The sequence below is a fragment of the Arabidopsis thaliana genome, assembly GCF_000001735.4.
Source record: "Arabidopsis thaliana chromosome 1 sequence".
NCBI lineage: Eukaryota > Viridiplantae > Streptophyta > Magnoliopsida > Brassicales > Brassicaceae > Arabidopsis > Arabidopsis thaliana.
Genome location: NC_003070.9, coordinates 27,153,118 through 27,169,755, shown reverse-complemented (window position 1 = coordinate 27,169,755; position 16,638 = coordinate 27,153,118). Strand labels below are relative to the sequence as shown.

Sequence of the window (16,638 nt, the reverse complement as noted above, 5' to 3'; positions counted from 1 at the left end):
AAAGTCCTGAATCAAGTAAGAAAAAACATCAACCGTTGCTGCTAATGTTGATCTGAGTGATGACGATAATGTTTAAAATCGCAAAAGCTACGTTACGAAGCAGAAACTCAAGCGTCGCTTCGCTCTTCTACTCTATCCAAGCTCGCTCTATCTCCAGGTGAATAAAAAATTCATCCTTTGTTCCAGATTCTTATACATACGAATTTGTAGATCTATGTCCTCTCTGGGAACCTGTGTTTTGTACAAAGTCGAGTGTCTGAGTCAAATTTCAATTGGATGTTGGTTAGGCAAAGTAAAGTGGTTAAGATTGAGAGAATAGTTGAGAAAGAAGACATGCATGTAACTCGTGTTCTATTCTGCGGTCCTCACTTCCCTGATTCCTACAATTTCACCAGAGAATACTTGCAACCTTACCCTTTTATTAAGGTACAAAAGCTATTTGATTTCTTCTACCAATTTAGTAAAGTTGATAACTTTACTTCTACCAATGAGTAAAGTTGAAAACTTGACTCTCCTAGACTAGTTTATTGTTGTGTAGATGCTAGTGTTTGAGTTTTGGTTTTAAACTGTGTATAAATCATGTGGTGGTGTTACTAGTTTTCACTATCAGTAAAAAGTTCTTATTTTTGAGATGGTTATTGTTTGTTTTGTATGGTTTTGGTTCATATAGGTTGATGTTGTCCATTACCGCGATGTCCCTGAGGTTATTAAGAACTATCATATATGTGTGGCAATGACTATGCAAATGGATTCAAATGTTATATCTCGTGCAAGCAACATAAAGCTTATTATGCAGTACGGTGTTGGTCTCGACGGTATCTGTCTCAGTTTTCTTATGCATTAATACTCGATAGAGCATAAATGGACTCATCTTAAGCTGCAATTTTACTTAACTATTTCAAGTCATTTACTTGTGAAGGTGTTGACATTGATGCTGCTACTAAACATGGGATTAAGGTCGCTAGAATTCCTAGTGAGGGTACTGGAAATGCTGCATCTTGCTCTGAGATGGCTATATATCTAATGCTGGGACTTCTTAAGAAACAGGTGTTTATTTGATTTGCCTCTGTATGGTTCCATTAGTATAACTCTTAAGTGTCTCAAGTGCTAGTTCTGATATTTCTTTCTTAGCTAAAGGTAATTCGTACGACATGTTGCAGAACGAAATGCAAATATCTCTGAGAAATAGACTACTTGGAGAACCAACCGGTGACACGCTTCTTGGTAAAACTGTGAGTCTTAGAGTGATCTTAAATCTGCATTAGATATCTTTTGGCTTATATCCCTAAACAAAGTTTGTTTGTTTTTCTTTCTTTCTATTATACAGGTATTTATCTTAGGATATGGAAACATCGGAATAGAGCTGGCTAAACGGTTGAAGCCATTTGGGTCGAGAGTAATAGCCACGAAAAGATTCTGGCCTGCTTCTATCGTCGACTCAGACTGTATGGGTTCTCTTTTAACTCCTCTGTTTGCCTTGACAAACCATCCTGAGGTCTAGTAATTTGTTAACTTATATCTTCAGCCAGGCTAGTTGATGAGAAAGGTAGCCATGAAGACATTTACACATTCGCTGGCAAAGCCGATATAGTCGTTGTTTGTTTGAGGCTCAACAAAGAAACGGTAATATTTCCACTTCTCCTTCATCATAAACTTGTCAAGCAAATGAATATGAAGAGTTGTTCTTGGCAGTGAAAAATATATCTGCAATTTAGATAATATGGCTATTGTTTCTTCTACATGATGACATTTTCAGGCTGAAATAGTGAATAAGGAGTTCATATGCTCAATGAAAAAGGTGATTACCGGGGCTATTCATATTTGGAAAAACCGAGTTGAATTTTTTTTTTTTTTTTTTGTCGTCAACGGAGTTGAATTATTTTGTGATTACTGGTGACTGTTGACTTCTCTTTGGTTGTTTCAGGGTGCTCTTCTTGTAAATATTGCCCGAGGTGGTCTTATTAACTATGAATCAGCTTTCCAGAATCTGGAGTCCGGTCATCTAGGAGGCCTTGGGATTGATGTGGCGTGGTCTGAGCCGTTTGATCCAAATGATCCTATTTTGAAGTTCAAAAACGTTATAATAACCCCTCATGTCGCTGGAGTTACCGAATATTCATATAGGTCCATGGCCAAGGTAAACTCATCCAAGGAAGATTCACTCTTTCTGATATGTCTTCTGCATTTGGTTGGAAATGGATTCTAAACTCTTACTGTTGTTAAATGTAGATTGTCGGAGACCTCGCGCTTCAGTTGCATGAAGGACTTCCTCTCACCGGAATCGAATTCGTCAATTAAGAGGTAACATTTTCGTGTATTATCGTCACAAGAATAATATCCTGTAACACACACCCACAGTAGTTAATATAAATTAATCCAAGTCTCTTTCTGATAACTCCGACCTTTCACTGCAAACTTTTTAGTACAACGGATTAGTAAATAAGCAAAAACCAATCTCTCGTACTTTTACTCAAGTCTCGAACAAACTGATACTTCTTTGACCAGTGACTAGTCTTAACCATAACTAAAACGTGGTAGGTGAATCATCAATCTATACTGTAATCTTTCCAGTTGTGTCTTGAGAATTGGAGACACAGGGATCAGCGTCGTCAAGCTTTCTCACGACCTCTCTCATACTCGGTCTGAGATTCGGGAGCTTCGTAGTGCAGAGAAGACCCATCTTCAGAACTCTAATCATGCTTTCTTCTATATAAGTGGACAAAACTTGCTTGTCCAAAACATTTTGAAGGTTCCTCGGATCTTGTTGAATCTGAGAGTAGACATAGTCAACAATGTCTTTCCCCTCTCCAAACTCGTCTTCCATAGGCCGAAGACCGGTAACTAGCTCTAGAAGAACCACACCGAAGCTGTACACATCACTCTTTTCCGTTGCCTTGAAGGAGTAAGCCAGCTCTGCAGTGATCATATCACACAATTACAACAAAAAAGAATCAGTTCCCAGTTTTCATCTTGTGAACCAAAGTTTATAGTTAAGTTGGAAACTCACCAGGAGCCATATAGCCATGAGTTCCAGCAACGCAGCTCCATTCATATCCTTTGTCTGCAACTTTTGCAACTCCAAAATCTGCGATTTTCGACTCATAATCTCCGTCAAGTAAAATGTTGCTTGACTTTATATCTCTGTGAATGATGGGTGGACAACAATCATGATGCAAATATGCGATTCCTTTTGCCGCTCCCACCGCAATTTTATATCTGTTTATCCAACAAAAAGGGACAAATTAATCACTTTTCTTTCTTATAATCTTGGATCCATGATTAACCATTTTGAAACTGGTTCTTATTGACTAGAGAGTACCTTTTGAGCCAATCCAGTTCTGGTAGACCGCCTTTAATATTGTTGCCAAGAGCTTGATACAAGTTCCCATTCTCCATGAACTCAAACACCAAATATCTAGAACCTCTTCCAACCAAACAAGCGTAGAGTTTCAACACGTTTCTGTGTCTAATCTTTCCAAGAATCTCCATCTCCGCAACAGAGACCTCTGTTCCATCACCTTCTTCTCCTCCTCCTCTCTTCAACCACTTAACCGCCACTGTCCCGCCACCTTTTTTCAAATCAACACGGTACACTTTTCCTGCACTTCCAGATCCAATCACATGATCTTCATCCAATCTACAAATCTCATCAACGTCCAACTCCATTTGATGAAAAGACGCGATTTTCCACTTCGCATCCGCCTTGTTGATATCTCTGTTTTCCGAATCAAGCTCACGTATCTTCACAACTCTGTAACGCAACGCGAACAAACCACTCACTAGTACTACCACAACAATTGCAAGAGCCAAGAACAAGAGTGTTCCATCGAGTGAACTATTCCTCTTCACGTTTTGGTAGCCACTGCAAATACTCAACCCCAAGTTCTGATTTGTTTTAGCGTTCTCTTTATCAACACAGAGCTTCTCGTTACGTGAGAACGCGGTGGATCCTCCCACCGCTAAAAGATCCGGTGGTATTCTTCCTGAAAGTTGATTTCCAGACAAGTCAATGAAACTCAGCTTCAACTTCACAAGACTCGCCGGGATTTCACCTGTTAGCCTATTCCCTGAGAAATCCAACGAGTTTAAAGAAGCAATCTGAGATAAACTGTTAGGGATTTCTCCGGTCAAGAAGTTCTTAGCGAGATTCAGATCAACAAGTTTGACACAATTCTTCAATTCCTTAGGGATAAATCCTGTTAATGAATTGTTTTCAAGATGCAGAGATGATAACTCTTTCAAATCTCCAACTTCCATCGGAATTTCGCCGGAAAGATTGTTGTTGCTCAGATAAATCCTCTCTATATTAGTCAATCTTCCGAGCTCACGAGGAATCTTGCCGGAAAATCTGTTGTTCTGTAAAATGAGCTGACTCAGTTCTGTTGAAAGTCCAATCTGAGGAGAAACCTCTCCGGTGAGTTCGTTATCGCTGAGATCAATCATCTTAGCAAGCGGTAGAGACCAGAATCCTTCAACAACTTGACCACTTAGACGGTTGTTGTTAATCCTTAGTCTCAATAGAGATTTGCACTCGCCGTAAGATCTCGGAATCTCGCCGGAAAACTCGTTCTGCAAGGCGAGCAAGAATTGTAGTTTCTTGTTTTGGCATAAGAATCTTGGAAATGGACCAGTAAACTCGTTTTCAGATATATCAACCGTGTCGAGCGGCGAGAACCGGCCGATGTTAACCGGAAATTCACCGGAGAAGTTGTTTCTATAAATCGAAAGAGAAGTGAGGTGACTTAGATCGCCGAAACCAGAAGGAAATTCGCCGGTGAAGTTGTTTTCATGACAGTGGAAAACTCTGAGCTCCTTCAAAACTCCGAGTTCTTCAGGTAAAACCCCGCTCAACTGATTCGAAGAGATGTCGAATTCGCGTAAACGAGTCAAGTTCTTTATCTCCGGAGGGATTTTACCTGTTAAGCTGTTGTTGAACAACTCAATCTTGGTGAGATTTACCAATCTTGAGATTAAGATTGGGAAATCATCGGAGATTGCGTTGTTCGCGATGTCGAAAGTGTCGAGAGCATTCAGATCAAAGATCGAGTTTGGAATCTTCCCGGTCAAGTTGGAGCGAGCTAAGAACAGCCAAGTAAGTTTCTTTAAACCTCCAATACTCTCAGGAATTATACCTTCTTCGTAGTGATTGTTGCCAAGACCGAGAGAAACCAACTGATTCATATTCCCAATCCAGCTTTGAAACTCTCCGTTAAGAAAATTCCCGGAGATGTCGAGAATTTCTAGGGACTTTAGAGGAGAAAGGTTTGGGATTGTTCCGGAGAGTCTGTTGGAGGTGAGATTGAGAACTTTAAGGTTTTTGCAGTTGACTATCTCTGGCGGGATTCTTCCGGAGATGAAGTTAGATGGAAGCGATAGCGTAGAGAGCTTTGTGAGAGCTGAGATTGATGGAGAAATGGTGCCGGAGAGATTTACGTTTCCTAGAGAAATACCGATGACTTCGCCGGATAACGGGTCGCATGTGATGCCGCGAAACACGCATGGTGAATCGGAAGGCTTCCAAGATTGTAGAATGTTGTGAGAGTCGTCGAGGCGGTTTTTGAAGCGAAACAGAGCTTGTTTCTCAACGGTCGATTCAACATTCGGCGGGAAAATGAAGAGGAGAAACGTGGCAGCCACGGTGGCGACCACGCTGCCACGTAGGAGGTCTGGTCTTCTCGACATTTATAGTGATTCCCAAGGGCAAAACGGTCAATTTGTAGTTTAGGTGTTGATCATGGTCGATGCACTGGAATTCCCACCTACATAGAAAAATAAAGATATGAAATCAACAAACTAACCACTATACAATTAATAATCCACTCAAAATAAATTTGATATTTTAATGTATGGGATTTTCATAGTATTATGGTTTTCCAATTGTGTTTACTGTTTATTATTATTATATTCTATGCACGTATATTACTATATATATAAAAAATCAATCATAGCAAAGATTTTGTAAGAAGAATGGGTGCATGTGATTTGTGAACAGTTTTGTATAAATCATAAATTAGTTGTGATACATTTATACATCATGTATGGTAGATGGACATATTAAGCTTGCTTAAGTACACAAACTCCAAAAGTGAGCTTTAAAGGTACTCATTACAGTGCAGAAAGTTTATTATCCTTCTCCTAAATTTTCAGTTTCTTAATTATTTTGTTTGAAAGTAAAGCAAATGATCTATCTTTACTCTCTCTCTCTCCTTCTAAATCTGTGAATATAAACTTTAAAAGCATTGAATTTTAATGAAAAAAGAACAACACAACATTGAGAATTGAGTATCTATCAAGGATTAATGATTAAAAAGGTAATTAAATAAACAATCAAGTTAAAAATGAGTCATGCAGATTGTAGTTAGTGGATAAAGTAATTATGTTATTAGTAGAGCTAGTAACCTACACATTTGAAAATTTGAAATTTATAGAAACTTTTTCACAGAATCTATCCTTTAAATCTTTGGAAATAAAACAACCTTAGATTGAGTAAAGAAAACAAATATGTGAGGCTTAAAGATTCAAAACTTAAAACCAAGAAAAGCAACGGGATTAAACAAAATATAATGAAGAATTATCGTACCTGAAATAGATGAAACCTATCCAAAATCTCAGGTTAGTGAATGGATGATCCTTCTTAAATTTGAGAGATTTCAAACAAAGACAGGGGAGATGATTTTGATTTGTGGTTTCTGGTAAGAAAAAAGGAATGAACCTTTTTGTGTGATTTTCTTGGACCACGTTCTAGGAAAATCTCTAGGAAACAACAAAAAGCAGAAGAAGTCCTAATTTCGAGGAAGTTCTTCGATTATCAACTTAATTTAGTTTCTCTCAAAAGATAGAATTCGATGAAGAACAGTTCCAGAGAAAGATGTCTCCAAGAAATACGAAAGAGAGAGAGATTTGAGAAGAGAGGAGAGAGGAAAGAGAAGTGAGAAGAGACAAGAGAAAGTTGTCGTCGAGACTTGGAGCCAAAAAGGTTAAATCATTTATCAAAAAATCAACTATTTCTCTAGCTAGCTTCTCTCACCATACAATTCATGTTCGTGAAAGTTGTAAAAACTTTTAAAGTTAATAAAAATCATCTGACTATACTGATTTTGACATATAATATGTTATGATGATCTTTCTTTATAGTTAGCGTCGCTCTCAGGTTAAGAAAATCCAACGGTGCTTATATAGTTTTCTAATATATAAAAGAGGATCAACAACAGACATTGACCTAAAAAATTAGTTTCATGGATGTAGAAAAACATTCATCTTTCGGTTAATGTTTCTAGATGGATTGATAATAAGTGGAGATTCATTGTAATAAAACATTTTAAAATTTATTATTATAATGATACGTCATTGTCTGGAAAATAATCTTATTTGATATTTGTTTTTGTCATAGCGATAATTGTTCCTATTGGAATTAGTAGCAACTACTAGTTGTATATGTCCAAAACGTTACGTGAAAACATTTACATTCATATAGTTCCTATATATAAGATGATAAAAATAAAAGTGAAAAAATATTACTAGTATATAATTAGGAAATGCTGATTTATTGGATTTTACTTTTAAAGTGGAGATCAATTACAATAAATAATGAAAGCTTGGAGAAACCTATGAAGGTTACTAGAAAAAAATAAGCAACGAATCGTATTGATCCCAAATAGTTAGGCCGAAAAAAAAAACATTTTTGGTTTCTTCTGTAGTGTTAATATTCGTTTACAGTCTGGAAAATAAATTAAAATTAAAGAACCAAAAAAGAAAGAGAGAACTAAAATGTTGTTGGGTCGATTACCCTTTTAAGTGAAGTTTGATAAGAATCGTCTAACCTACTCAATGTCCTTTTCTTTCTACATCCATCTCTCTAATGTTATCCCCTTATGCTCCGAATCCCATTCTGATTTATCTCCAAGTTTTATATCACATATTTATTATGAAAACTTATAATTGCTTATTCTCTTTCTGATTGATATCAATGTGTGATGGCCTTGGGTCCTATGGCATCGTTTAGCCACTAAAAGTTAAAACACAAATTAAAGGACCATAATACAGTAAAATATTTAGAAACGGTAATAGATAGTGAAATGGTTAGTATATGATGATTATGTGGTTATAAATGTACCCCTTTCACTGAATCACTTTGTTTTCATGCTCACTTCACTCGATTGGTAATTATTCAAACTTACAAATGAAATTCCATAAAGTTATGGCCCTTACAAGGTTATCATCCTACATGTTAGAATAGTATATAGTATGTTGCTTCTTTATTTTATTAAGAAAAATCTAAGATAATGATTTAAAAAGTGAGACAATACACGAGAAAGAAATCAGAGACAGTCAATAACAAAAACAAAAAGTAGATGAGAATACTATAAAAAAAAAATCCCCCCATACATTTGGCCAAAATCAATAATACTAACATAGTTTTTTTAAGAGTATACAAAATGGAATTTTAGCTATTGCAAGAAAAAAAAAAAACTTCTCTTTAGTTGTTTAAATACTAATACTTTCTACTGAATAATAAAGTATTAACCGTGATACCTAATAAATTTTCTTGTGTCGGTTTAAATGGGAAGAGATACGGTTTAATAAAGGGATATGTGAGTGAGAATCAAAAGATCTTTGATTTGGATGTTGACTTCCCCAGCTGTATCCCTTCCCTTTCTCATTTGGTTCCTTTATTTTCCCAGTCGCTTTCCACATTGTTTGCTCTATATATACATATATATCACACAAAAATATTCTATTGGTAGAGACATTAGAGAATTTAAAGTTTTATTATCGCTAGAGACAAACACTAGTGTTAGATATGATCTATGTTTTAGTTATTCGTTGTTGAGTATACTTAAAAATTAGATACTTTACATACATATAATAATGCACCATAAAATTGCATAAACATAATGTATCAAGCATTGCAAAATTCCATCAAGTAAAGGTAATTTTGACCAAAATATTTTGAGCTTATTTGAAACAGGACATTGAATATAGATGACGGTTTCATTTTGAAGAAAATATAGCTAGCAAATAGTGACAGTAGGCCCGAAGTTAGCTAAAAATATAAATATTTACAATAATGTAAACGTGGGTGTCTCTATAATTTGTCGAGTAGGACCGTCCCACAATGATAATAATATTGATCGGACGAGAAACTGATCAGAAGAGCATATCTGTCTCCATACCTCTACTAACACAACGTCACGTCATTACAATACATTTGTTTACAAGACAAGATTATGCAACTTCATGGGCGATTCACTATTTTACTAATTTACATACTTTTGTATAATTAATACCCGTTATAGGTAACACTAAATTCAACTCCATTAATTTTTGTTTTTATCATATATTTTATGTGTTTGCCTTACGTGACAAGGGATATATACGGATATACCAATGAAGCCGAATCATGATTGAAGCAATAATATCGACAATTTGGTAACCAATGCATTTATATCGAGGGCCAAGAGAAACGTTTTGAAGATGGGATTTTTAGGCGGTGAGTTCCAGTGGAGCAACGTCACTTTCGGGACATGCACATGAAAAAGATGAGTCTATCACGCGTATGTGTTTTTGATTGATACCATGTGAATAGAATCCACGAAAGCTGTACGTGTACTATGCACGTGTGACCATGTTGAGACAAATTTTTTTTTGTGGTTCTATCTTGTGGTCCACTCATCTATGACACATTGTATTGTCTCTCTATAAATGGAAAATCTGTTCTACGGTTCAACACTTAGAGACTACTAGTGGATAAACCACTTTAAATTTTAGGCCAAACCATCAAAACGACATTTTGAAACAACCAAGTTTTCTACATAGCGGAAACTTCTAGACATCGAGTAGTAATCTTTTGATTCTTGAAATATCGATAAACTAGAGTAAATTGCAAAGTTATTCCTTTAGCGTGTGAGACTTCCGAAAGAACTTCTTAAATCTACTACACCGTATCGGTTATGGCCAATAAACGGATACTAAGATCGTAAAAACCTGTGAAGACTATTCAGCAGCTACTGAGGTAAGAGTAAGACCTATCAAGGTTTCCAGAAGAGGACCACTCAATATTTGATTTGTAGCTGAGAGAACAGAGACTGAAGTAAAGTTTTTGTTCCCATCACCATGACCCATCTCAGAGTTTCTCGAGTCAACGGTCGAAACCATAATTGATAAATTTGAGTGGAAGGGTCAAAAAGACTAGCGTATAGGAAGTGGTAGGAAGATGATTGATATGTACTTCCAAGCTTTTTGTGCTGTGATCTTTATCATCACACATTTCAGTTTTCCTTAGCTAAACAGAACAATTGTGTATTTGTAAAGGGAAAGGATCAAAGACAGAAGAAAAGGTAAGCACACATCTCTAGTTCTTGAACTGCAACGTATAATGTCAAAGACACTCATTGATTCACGAACCGGCATGACGGAAATAGAGAACCGAGCGGTACAGAGCAGCAACATGGAGGAAACAAATCAGTGCTATGAGTAGATCATCAAGCAAACCGACTACCCCCAGAACTCCTAAGAAAAATTAGTTAAGAAAGGATTTGTGAGAAGACAGGGAGACAAAGAAAAGATTCATAGGATTAAAAAAAAAATCACCTTCTGGAATGATATCTATTGGACTGATTATGTAAACAGCACTGAGAATCATCTGCATCCAATACAAAGAAACTGCGTCATGTTTGACACCAAATGGAACAGTAACTACCCATAACATGACTAATCTATGTATAAACAGAGAGATCAAGATGTCATCGAACTTAACTGCGATATAAACCCGAGCCCTAATGACAAGTGGAAGCGTTCTTTGTGGATCCATCATTTCCCGCAACAACCTCCGTAGTAAGAAGGGCAGGTCTTGCATCCTCTGCCAAGGGAATAAGAATTTCCTTATGAGCGATTTGACATTACAATCCTACTTATGGGGGGATTCATGGAAGTCTTATATATCTCAAAAACTAAAACACATTCACTTTTTCCACAAAAGACCAAACAAGCAACTTAAAACACAGAGATAGAACACATACCTGAACTAAACTACTTGAACGCCCGCCAAAGAGTCGGTTGTAAGTTTCAAGATTACCAAGAACCTCCTTAACTGTAGCGTCATTACGGTCTCTGATTGTGTCCTCTGAAGGAACCAACAAACTAATATGACGACGACACAAAGGGCATTTACATGGCTGTAATGTAGATCCATGCCTCCACACCAGCATAATGCAGTTCCCTAAAAGCAAAGTGAAAAGAAGAGTTAGAGCGACAGATCACAGAAAAGGCAGAATCTTTCGTTGCAATGAAACCACGCAAACTTCGTAATTAGACCAGTGGACTTGAAAAAACTAGTAAGCCAAGAAATCTATATGTTCTAAGCAAGTAATCACCGAACTCAACCAAATCCAAGAATCTGTAATCGGTAGTGAAAGCAGAGAGAGGGTAAACAAAATTGTTCAAGTTTGGAACTTTGAGATTACAAACTTATGCTGATTGGATTCTAAAGGCAAAATTTAATCTTTAACCAAAAGCTAACGATCAAGATTCAGGAGGCTCGTAGGCAATAACAGTCAATGACAAAAAGGAAAACAAATGGGCACAAATTCAGGCAAAAAATTTCCGATCTCATTGAACAGAGTTAGCGAAGAGACAAGAGAAACGAATCAAAGACTCGAAAGGATTGAGAGAGATAGAGAGAGGTAAACCGCAGAACCAATGGGAACAATTGGCTTGACAAGGAGCGGTGAAGTGGGAATGACATATCGAACAAAGATCGTTCTCCGGTGGACTATTCATCTCTTAGTTTCTTCCGTTTATTCTTCTCCTCCTCCTCCTCCTCGTCGTCAAAGATTTACGTGGTCGCTGGTTTTTTTAGTCGGTGACTATGGCGGTCCATCGGAACTCTGATTGGTTCGATATTTTTTTAATATTATTATTGCTCTTGTGGGACCCTCTCGGTTATTTCCGGTTTGAAAATTTTCAACACATGAAAACGACGTCGTTGGCATGATGATCCTTGTTGAGGTTGAAAAAATAGAATGGGTGATTGATGCAACATTTTTGTATTCACTTGTTCAAAACCACTGGGAGAGAGATAGAGCGAATAAAAAAAGGTTTTTACATTTGACATTATCTCAATAGACTCTTGTCTTTGCAGGTTTAGGAAACAATTCAACAAAGCATTGCATGATAATAGCTCTGTTTCTGAACACCCCGATCATTGGATGTGTTACTAACTTCCACTTTATCGACATTGTCTACTCGTCTGCAGCCTGCAAAAATAAGAAGAATAAAGAAAATATTCAACCTTATGTTCTTTTACATTCTCATGGGTTTAAGATGATCGATTCGTCAGAGGTAAACCAGGCGAACGACATATATCTTTAGTACTCATAGACAATGATCACTCATGAACTAACCATCACTCGTATTTGCAATTATAACTTTTTCCTGCTTTTTACTTGTGTTACTCTGCTTATATTGAACACTACAAACAATGGAAGTTGCAAGAGGGAACTATGCTATGAAAGAAGGATAGATATCTAGTACTCTATGAGTCGTTATTTAACAATTCGTAGTTCATTAGCAATCACTACGACGCTAACAAACATGTATATGTTATCTTAAGACAATTCTCAAGATGTCTAGTGAACTATAAAGTTTAACAAATGCCATGCTTAACTTTCTCAATTTACTTTTAATCATCTGCAAAGAAGTTGGTTCTTAACTTCTTATATCCATCAGCTAAACGATAACCTTTCTAAAGTTTAACATCTTCTCCCTAGTATCAATTTTGTACCAAACTAATGCATTGCTTCCCCCAAACAAATGCATTTACCAAAAGAGATTCCAACTAACCTGAGATACAGGAGAAGTCTCTGTAATATTATTCTTGGGAGCTGCTAAATTAGCTGAAGATGAAGAAGGTGAATCAAAAGCACGAGAACAATCTGAATATGCAGAGCCAATACCAATTCCAGCACCTAAAGCAATCGATGCCCATCTTGTAACAGGACTCCCTATACAAAATCAGAAACTAAATTATGCACAAAAACAATCTCAAGGCAAGTAATAATTCAAGAACTGGAACAATATATGATTCAAATTGGAGAAATTAAACACTCTAAAACCCTAATTCATAGTGATTCTCGTAATAACACTACACATCTATCATAAAACAGCTACAAGCAAGTAATAAGAAAACGAGAATCGAGTAGGGAGATATAGAAACACCGAACTGAAGAACAGAAGACCGGCAAATGCGCCGCCGAGGGAAGAGTAAACGAAGCGGCGGACAGTGAGATCGAGACATGCGTCCCACTTAGCATTCACATCGTATTCCGGTGGCACACTATCCTTTTTCTCCGCCATTTTCGCGAAACCTATCTCCTTTTTCCGATTGATTGATTCGCTCAGAGTTTTGTTCTTCCGTTGTTCGTGATTTCCTTTTCTTGACTTTACCGATCTATAGAGCCCACAATAAACGTGGCCTTAACTTAGGCCCAATATGTTGTTATGATGGGCCGTAAACATTGGCCACTAAGGCTGTTTAAAACAAAAAAAAAAACTGATCGAGTTTTGAGTTTTCTGTTTGGTTTAGATTATTGTTATATGGTTCTAAAAGTATTGTTTTGGAAAATACTGTAACCAACAACTGGATTATATTAGAATTTTAACTGAGACAAAATAGAATTTTTACAGTGTTGGTTGGATTCGTAGAGCAGTGAAGGTGTCAGGACGCCAAAAAAAGAAACAAAAAACAAAGGAATAAAAAAATCAAACATATGATTTTTCACGTGGATCTCTTCTGTTTTTACTTTTTTTTTTTTATTATTATTCAAAATTGAAAGATAAAAATGTATACTTCAAATGTCATTGGATCCAATTTCACGATTGTTTTGTCTTTTTTGTCACACCAAAAATCCTGATATATAATTTGGAATTGATGCTAAAACGAGAAAATATATTAATCTTTTTACAACAAAAATAAAATAAAATAAAAAAACCGGTTCGATTGGCATTACCAATATACCCTTTTGTACTTACGACGACGTCTCAACGTATTTTTTTGTCTCCACTTTCTTTCTTTCTTTCTATAAACCCAAAATTCACTTTTGCCCAATTTAGGAACAACAATCACAGAACAAGACGGCACAAGTAAAAAATGGCTGAAGAACCTACTACTACCACTCTCGTTACACCGGAAAAGCTACCTTCTCCGAGCCTCACGCCTTCTGAAGTATCTGAATCTACTCAAGATGCCCTACCGACAGAGACAGAAACTCTGGAGAAAGTGACTGAGACTAATCCACCGGAAACTGCAGATACCACCACCAAGCCAGAAGAAGAAACCGCGGCAGAGCATCATCCACCGACAGTGACGGAAACAGAAACTGCATCGACGGAGAAACAAGAGGTTAAAGACGAAGCATCGCAGAAAGAAGTAGCTGAAGAGAAAAAGAGTATGATTCCACAGAATCTTGGTTCATTCAAAGAAGAAAGCAGCAAACTTTCTGATCTATCTAATTCCGAGAAGAAATCACTCGATGAACTAAAACATCTAGTTCGAGAAGCTCTAGACAATCACCAATTCACCAACACACCAGAAGAAGTCAAGATTTGGGGGATTCCATTACTTGAAGACGATAGAAGCGACGTCGTTTTGTTAAAATTCCTAAGAGCTAGGGAGTTCAAGGTGAAAGATTCGTTTGCTATGCTCAAGAACACAATCAAGTGGAGAAAGGAGTTCAAGATCGATGAATTGGTCGAGGAAGATCTTGTGGATGATCTTGACAAGGTTGTGTTTATGCATGGACATGACCGAGAAGGTCACCCTGTTTGTTACAATGTCTATGGTGAGTTTCAGAACAAGGAGCTTTATAATAAGACGTTTTCTGATGAGGAAAAGAGGAAACATTTCTTGAGGACTAGGATTCAGTTCTTGGAGAGGAGTATAAGGAAGCTAGATTTTAGCTCTGGTGGGGTTTCTACTATTTTTCAGGTTAATGATATGAAGAATTCTCCGGGGTTAGGGAAGAAAGAGCTTAGATCAGCTACTAAGCAAGCTGTTGAGTTGCTTCAGGACAATTACCCTGAGTTTGTCTTCAAACAGGTAACATTTTCCTGTGGACCTTTAGCTCTAAACTAGAGTAGATATCTGTTTTAGGTTTCTTAGCATTAAGACATGTTCGTGTTGAATGTTTTGTTGATCAATATTTTCAGGCTTTTATCAATGTTCCTTGGTGGTACCTTGTGTTTTATACTGTGATTGGTCCGTTCATGACACCAAGATCAAAGAGCAAGCTTGTGTTTGCTGGTCCTTCGCGTTCAGCTGAAACCCTATTCAAGTAACATTGAGTCCGTTTGTTTTGTTTCTTGAAACCATTTATGTTTAGTCTCTTAACTCTGTTTGAAAAATGTGGACTATAGATACATATCACCCGAGCAAGTTCCAGTACAATATGGTGGATTGAGTGTTGATCCTTGCGACTGCAATCCAGACTTTTCGTTGGAAGATTCAGCCTCTGAGATCACTGTTAAGCCCGGAACAAAACAAACTGTTGAGATCATAATCTATGAGGTTAGAGCATTCACATATTTAACTCTGTCATTATGTGAAAGGTGACATCCAAGGTTGGTTAGTCATGATATTTATTACAACTCTATGAATGTTTGATTTCAAGTTTTTTTTTGTTGGCGTAGAAATGTGAACTTGTGTGGGAGATAAGGGTAACTGGATGGGAAGTGAGCTACAAGGCTGAATTTGTGCCGGAAGAGAAAGATGCTTACACGGTGGTTATACAAAAACCGAGGAAGATGAGACCATCCGATGAACCGGTGTTAACCCATAGCTTCAAAGTGAATGAGCTTGGCAAGGTTTTACTCACAGTAGACAACCCAACCTCTAAGAAGAAGAAGCTCGTTTACAGGTTCAATGTCAAACCTCTCTAAGTTTTAAGAACCAAATGAAAAATGTTTCCAAACTTTGTTTTATTTTACAAAAAATGTTGTTTCTAGACTTTTGTTTTTCTTGAAACAGAAGTGAGATATCTTATGTGTGTTTGTATATGTGAGTGTTTACTTTATCATATCATATAAATTATGTGTGGTTTATTTTGCTCTTGTAATCAATCATTTGTGGAGAATATATTACTACATGACTTTATGAAATAAAGATCTTTAAATCTCAACCAATTTATTGATTGTGTCTGTTTATGAAATCATGTTTATACGACTTATTAGGTGTCGTGCAACATCGAAGTATATAAATCACAAGTTTTATTAATATTCAATGAAAAAAGATTCGTAAGGCTGTTGATTTACACGTTGGAACAACTTCTCGACACTGACATAATGTTGTTGTCTCAAGACTGGAGTAGGTGGAAGAGGTTCAATTTGTGTCTTGTTTAACCCAAAATCTGTTGGCTCTTGCATCATTCAAATGCCAACTATTTCCTGACTTGATTCTTGGCTGTGATAACCCTTTTGTATGAGTTTTTTTTCCTTTTTTTTTGTTACGAATAAAAAAACGAAAGACCGGTAATGAAAAATTGTTCTCAGCTTGTTTATATTCAGTTATCCTTGTCTAGTTGTCTACTACTTTTGTTGTACTATTTAGAGGAATAAAAAAATGTAAATATACTCAAATTAGTTCAT

At 36.7% G+C, this 16,638-nt stretch overlaps 5 protein-coding genes across 6 annotated transcripts; 2 read left to right on the top strand and 3 right to left on the bottom strand.

Moving 5' to 3' along the window:
* Position 1: 1 nt before the first annotated feature.
* AT1G72190 (D-isomer specific 2-hydroxyacid dehydrogenase family protein) lies at positions 2-2,393 on the top strand. Its single transcript, NM_105878.4, has 10 exons — positions 2-157; positions 288-426; positions 671-815; positions 920-1,047; positions 1,161-1,232; positions 1,328-1,445; positions 1,526-1,623; positions 1,757-1,798; positions 1,925-2,137; positions 2,230-2,393. The coding sequence occupies exons 1-10, from the start codon at positions 60-62 to the stop codon at positions 2,296-2,298; spliced, it is 1,122 nt and encodes a 373-aa protein (NP_177364.2). The 5' UTR covers positions 2-59; the 3' UTR covers positions 2,299-2,393.
* AT1G72180 (Leucine-rich receptor-like protein kinase family protein) lies at positions 2,326-6,936 on the bottom strand. The gene is made up of 4 exons (NM_105877.3): positions 6,581-6,936; positions 3,320-5,759; positions 3,008-3,216; positions 2,326-2,913 (listed from the first exon to the last, which is right to left on the bottom strand). The coding sequence occupies exons 2-4, from the start codon at positions 5,680-5,682 to the stop codon at positions 2,552-2,554; spliced, it is 2,934 nt and encodes a 977-aa protein (NP_177363.1). The 5' UTR covers positions 5,683-5,759; positions 6,581-6,936; the 3' UTR covers positions 2,326-2,551.
* Positions 6,937-10,020: 3,084 nt separating this feature from the next.
* AT1G72175 (E3 ubiquitin-protein ligase RNF170-like protein (DUF 1232)) lies at positions 10,021-11,881 on the bottom strand. 2 transcript variants are annotated; one of them, NM_105876.4, is made up of 5 exons: positions 11,688-11,881; positions 11,019-11,218; positions 10,757-10,858; positions 10,591-10,642; positions 10,021-10,509 (listed from the first exon to the last, which is right to left on the bottom strand). In NM_105876.4, exons 1-5 carry the CDS (start codon positions 11,776-11,778, stop codon positions 10,397-10,399), a joined length of 558 nt encoding a protein of 185 aa, NP_565037.1. In that variant the 5' UTR covers positions 11,779-11,881; the 3' UTR covers positions 10,021-10,396. The 2 variants fall into 2 exon arrangements, with proteins under 2 accessions (NP_565037.1, NP_001323299.1); NM_001334517.1 differs by having other exon boundaries at positions 10,108-10,509; positions 11,019-11,881.
* A 65-nt stretch (positions 11,882-11,946) lies between these two features.
* AT1G72170 (MICOS complex subunit, putative (DUF543)) lies at positions 11,947-13,435 on the bottom strand. The gene is made up of 3 exons (NM_105875.5): positions 13,221-13,435; positions 12,841-13,001; positions 11,947-12,254 (listed from the first exon to the last, which is right to left on the bottom strand). Exons 1-3 carry the CDS (start codon positions 13,351-13,353, stop codon positions 12,240-12,242), a joined length of 309 nt encoding a protein of 102 aa, NP_565036.1. The 5' UTR covers positions 13,354-13,435; the 3' UTR covers positions 11,947-12,239.
* A 527-nt stretch (positions 13,436-13,962) lies between these two features.
* On the top strand, positions 13,963-16,201 carry AT1G72160 (Sec14p-like phosphatidylinositol transfer family protein). The gene is made up of 4 exons (NM_105874.4): positions 13,963-15,094; positions 15,205-15,329; positions 15,412-15,562; positions 15,685-16,201. The coding sequence occupies exons 1-4, from the start codon at positions 14,147-14,149 to the stop codon at positions 15,931-15,933; spliced, it is 1,473 nt and encodes a 490-aa protein (NP_177361.1). The 5' UTR covers positions 13,963-14,146; the 3' UTR covers positions 15,934-16,201.
* The last annotated feature ends 437 nt before the right edge of the window (positions 16,202-16,638 follow it).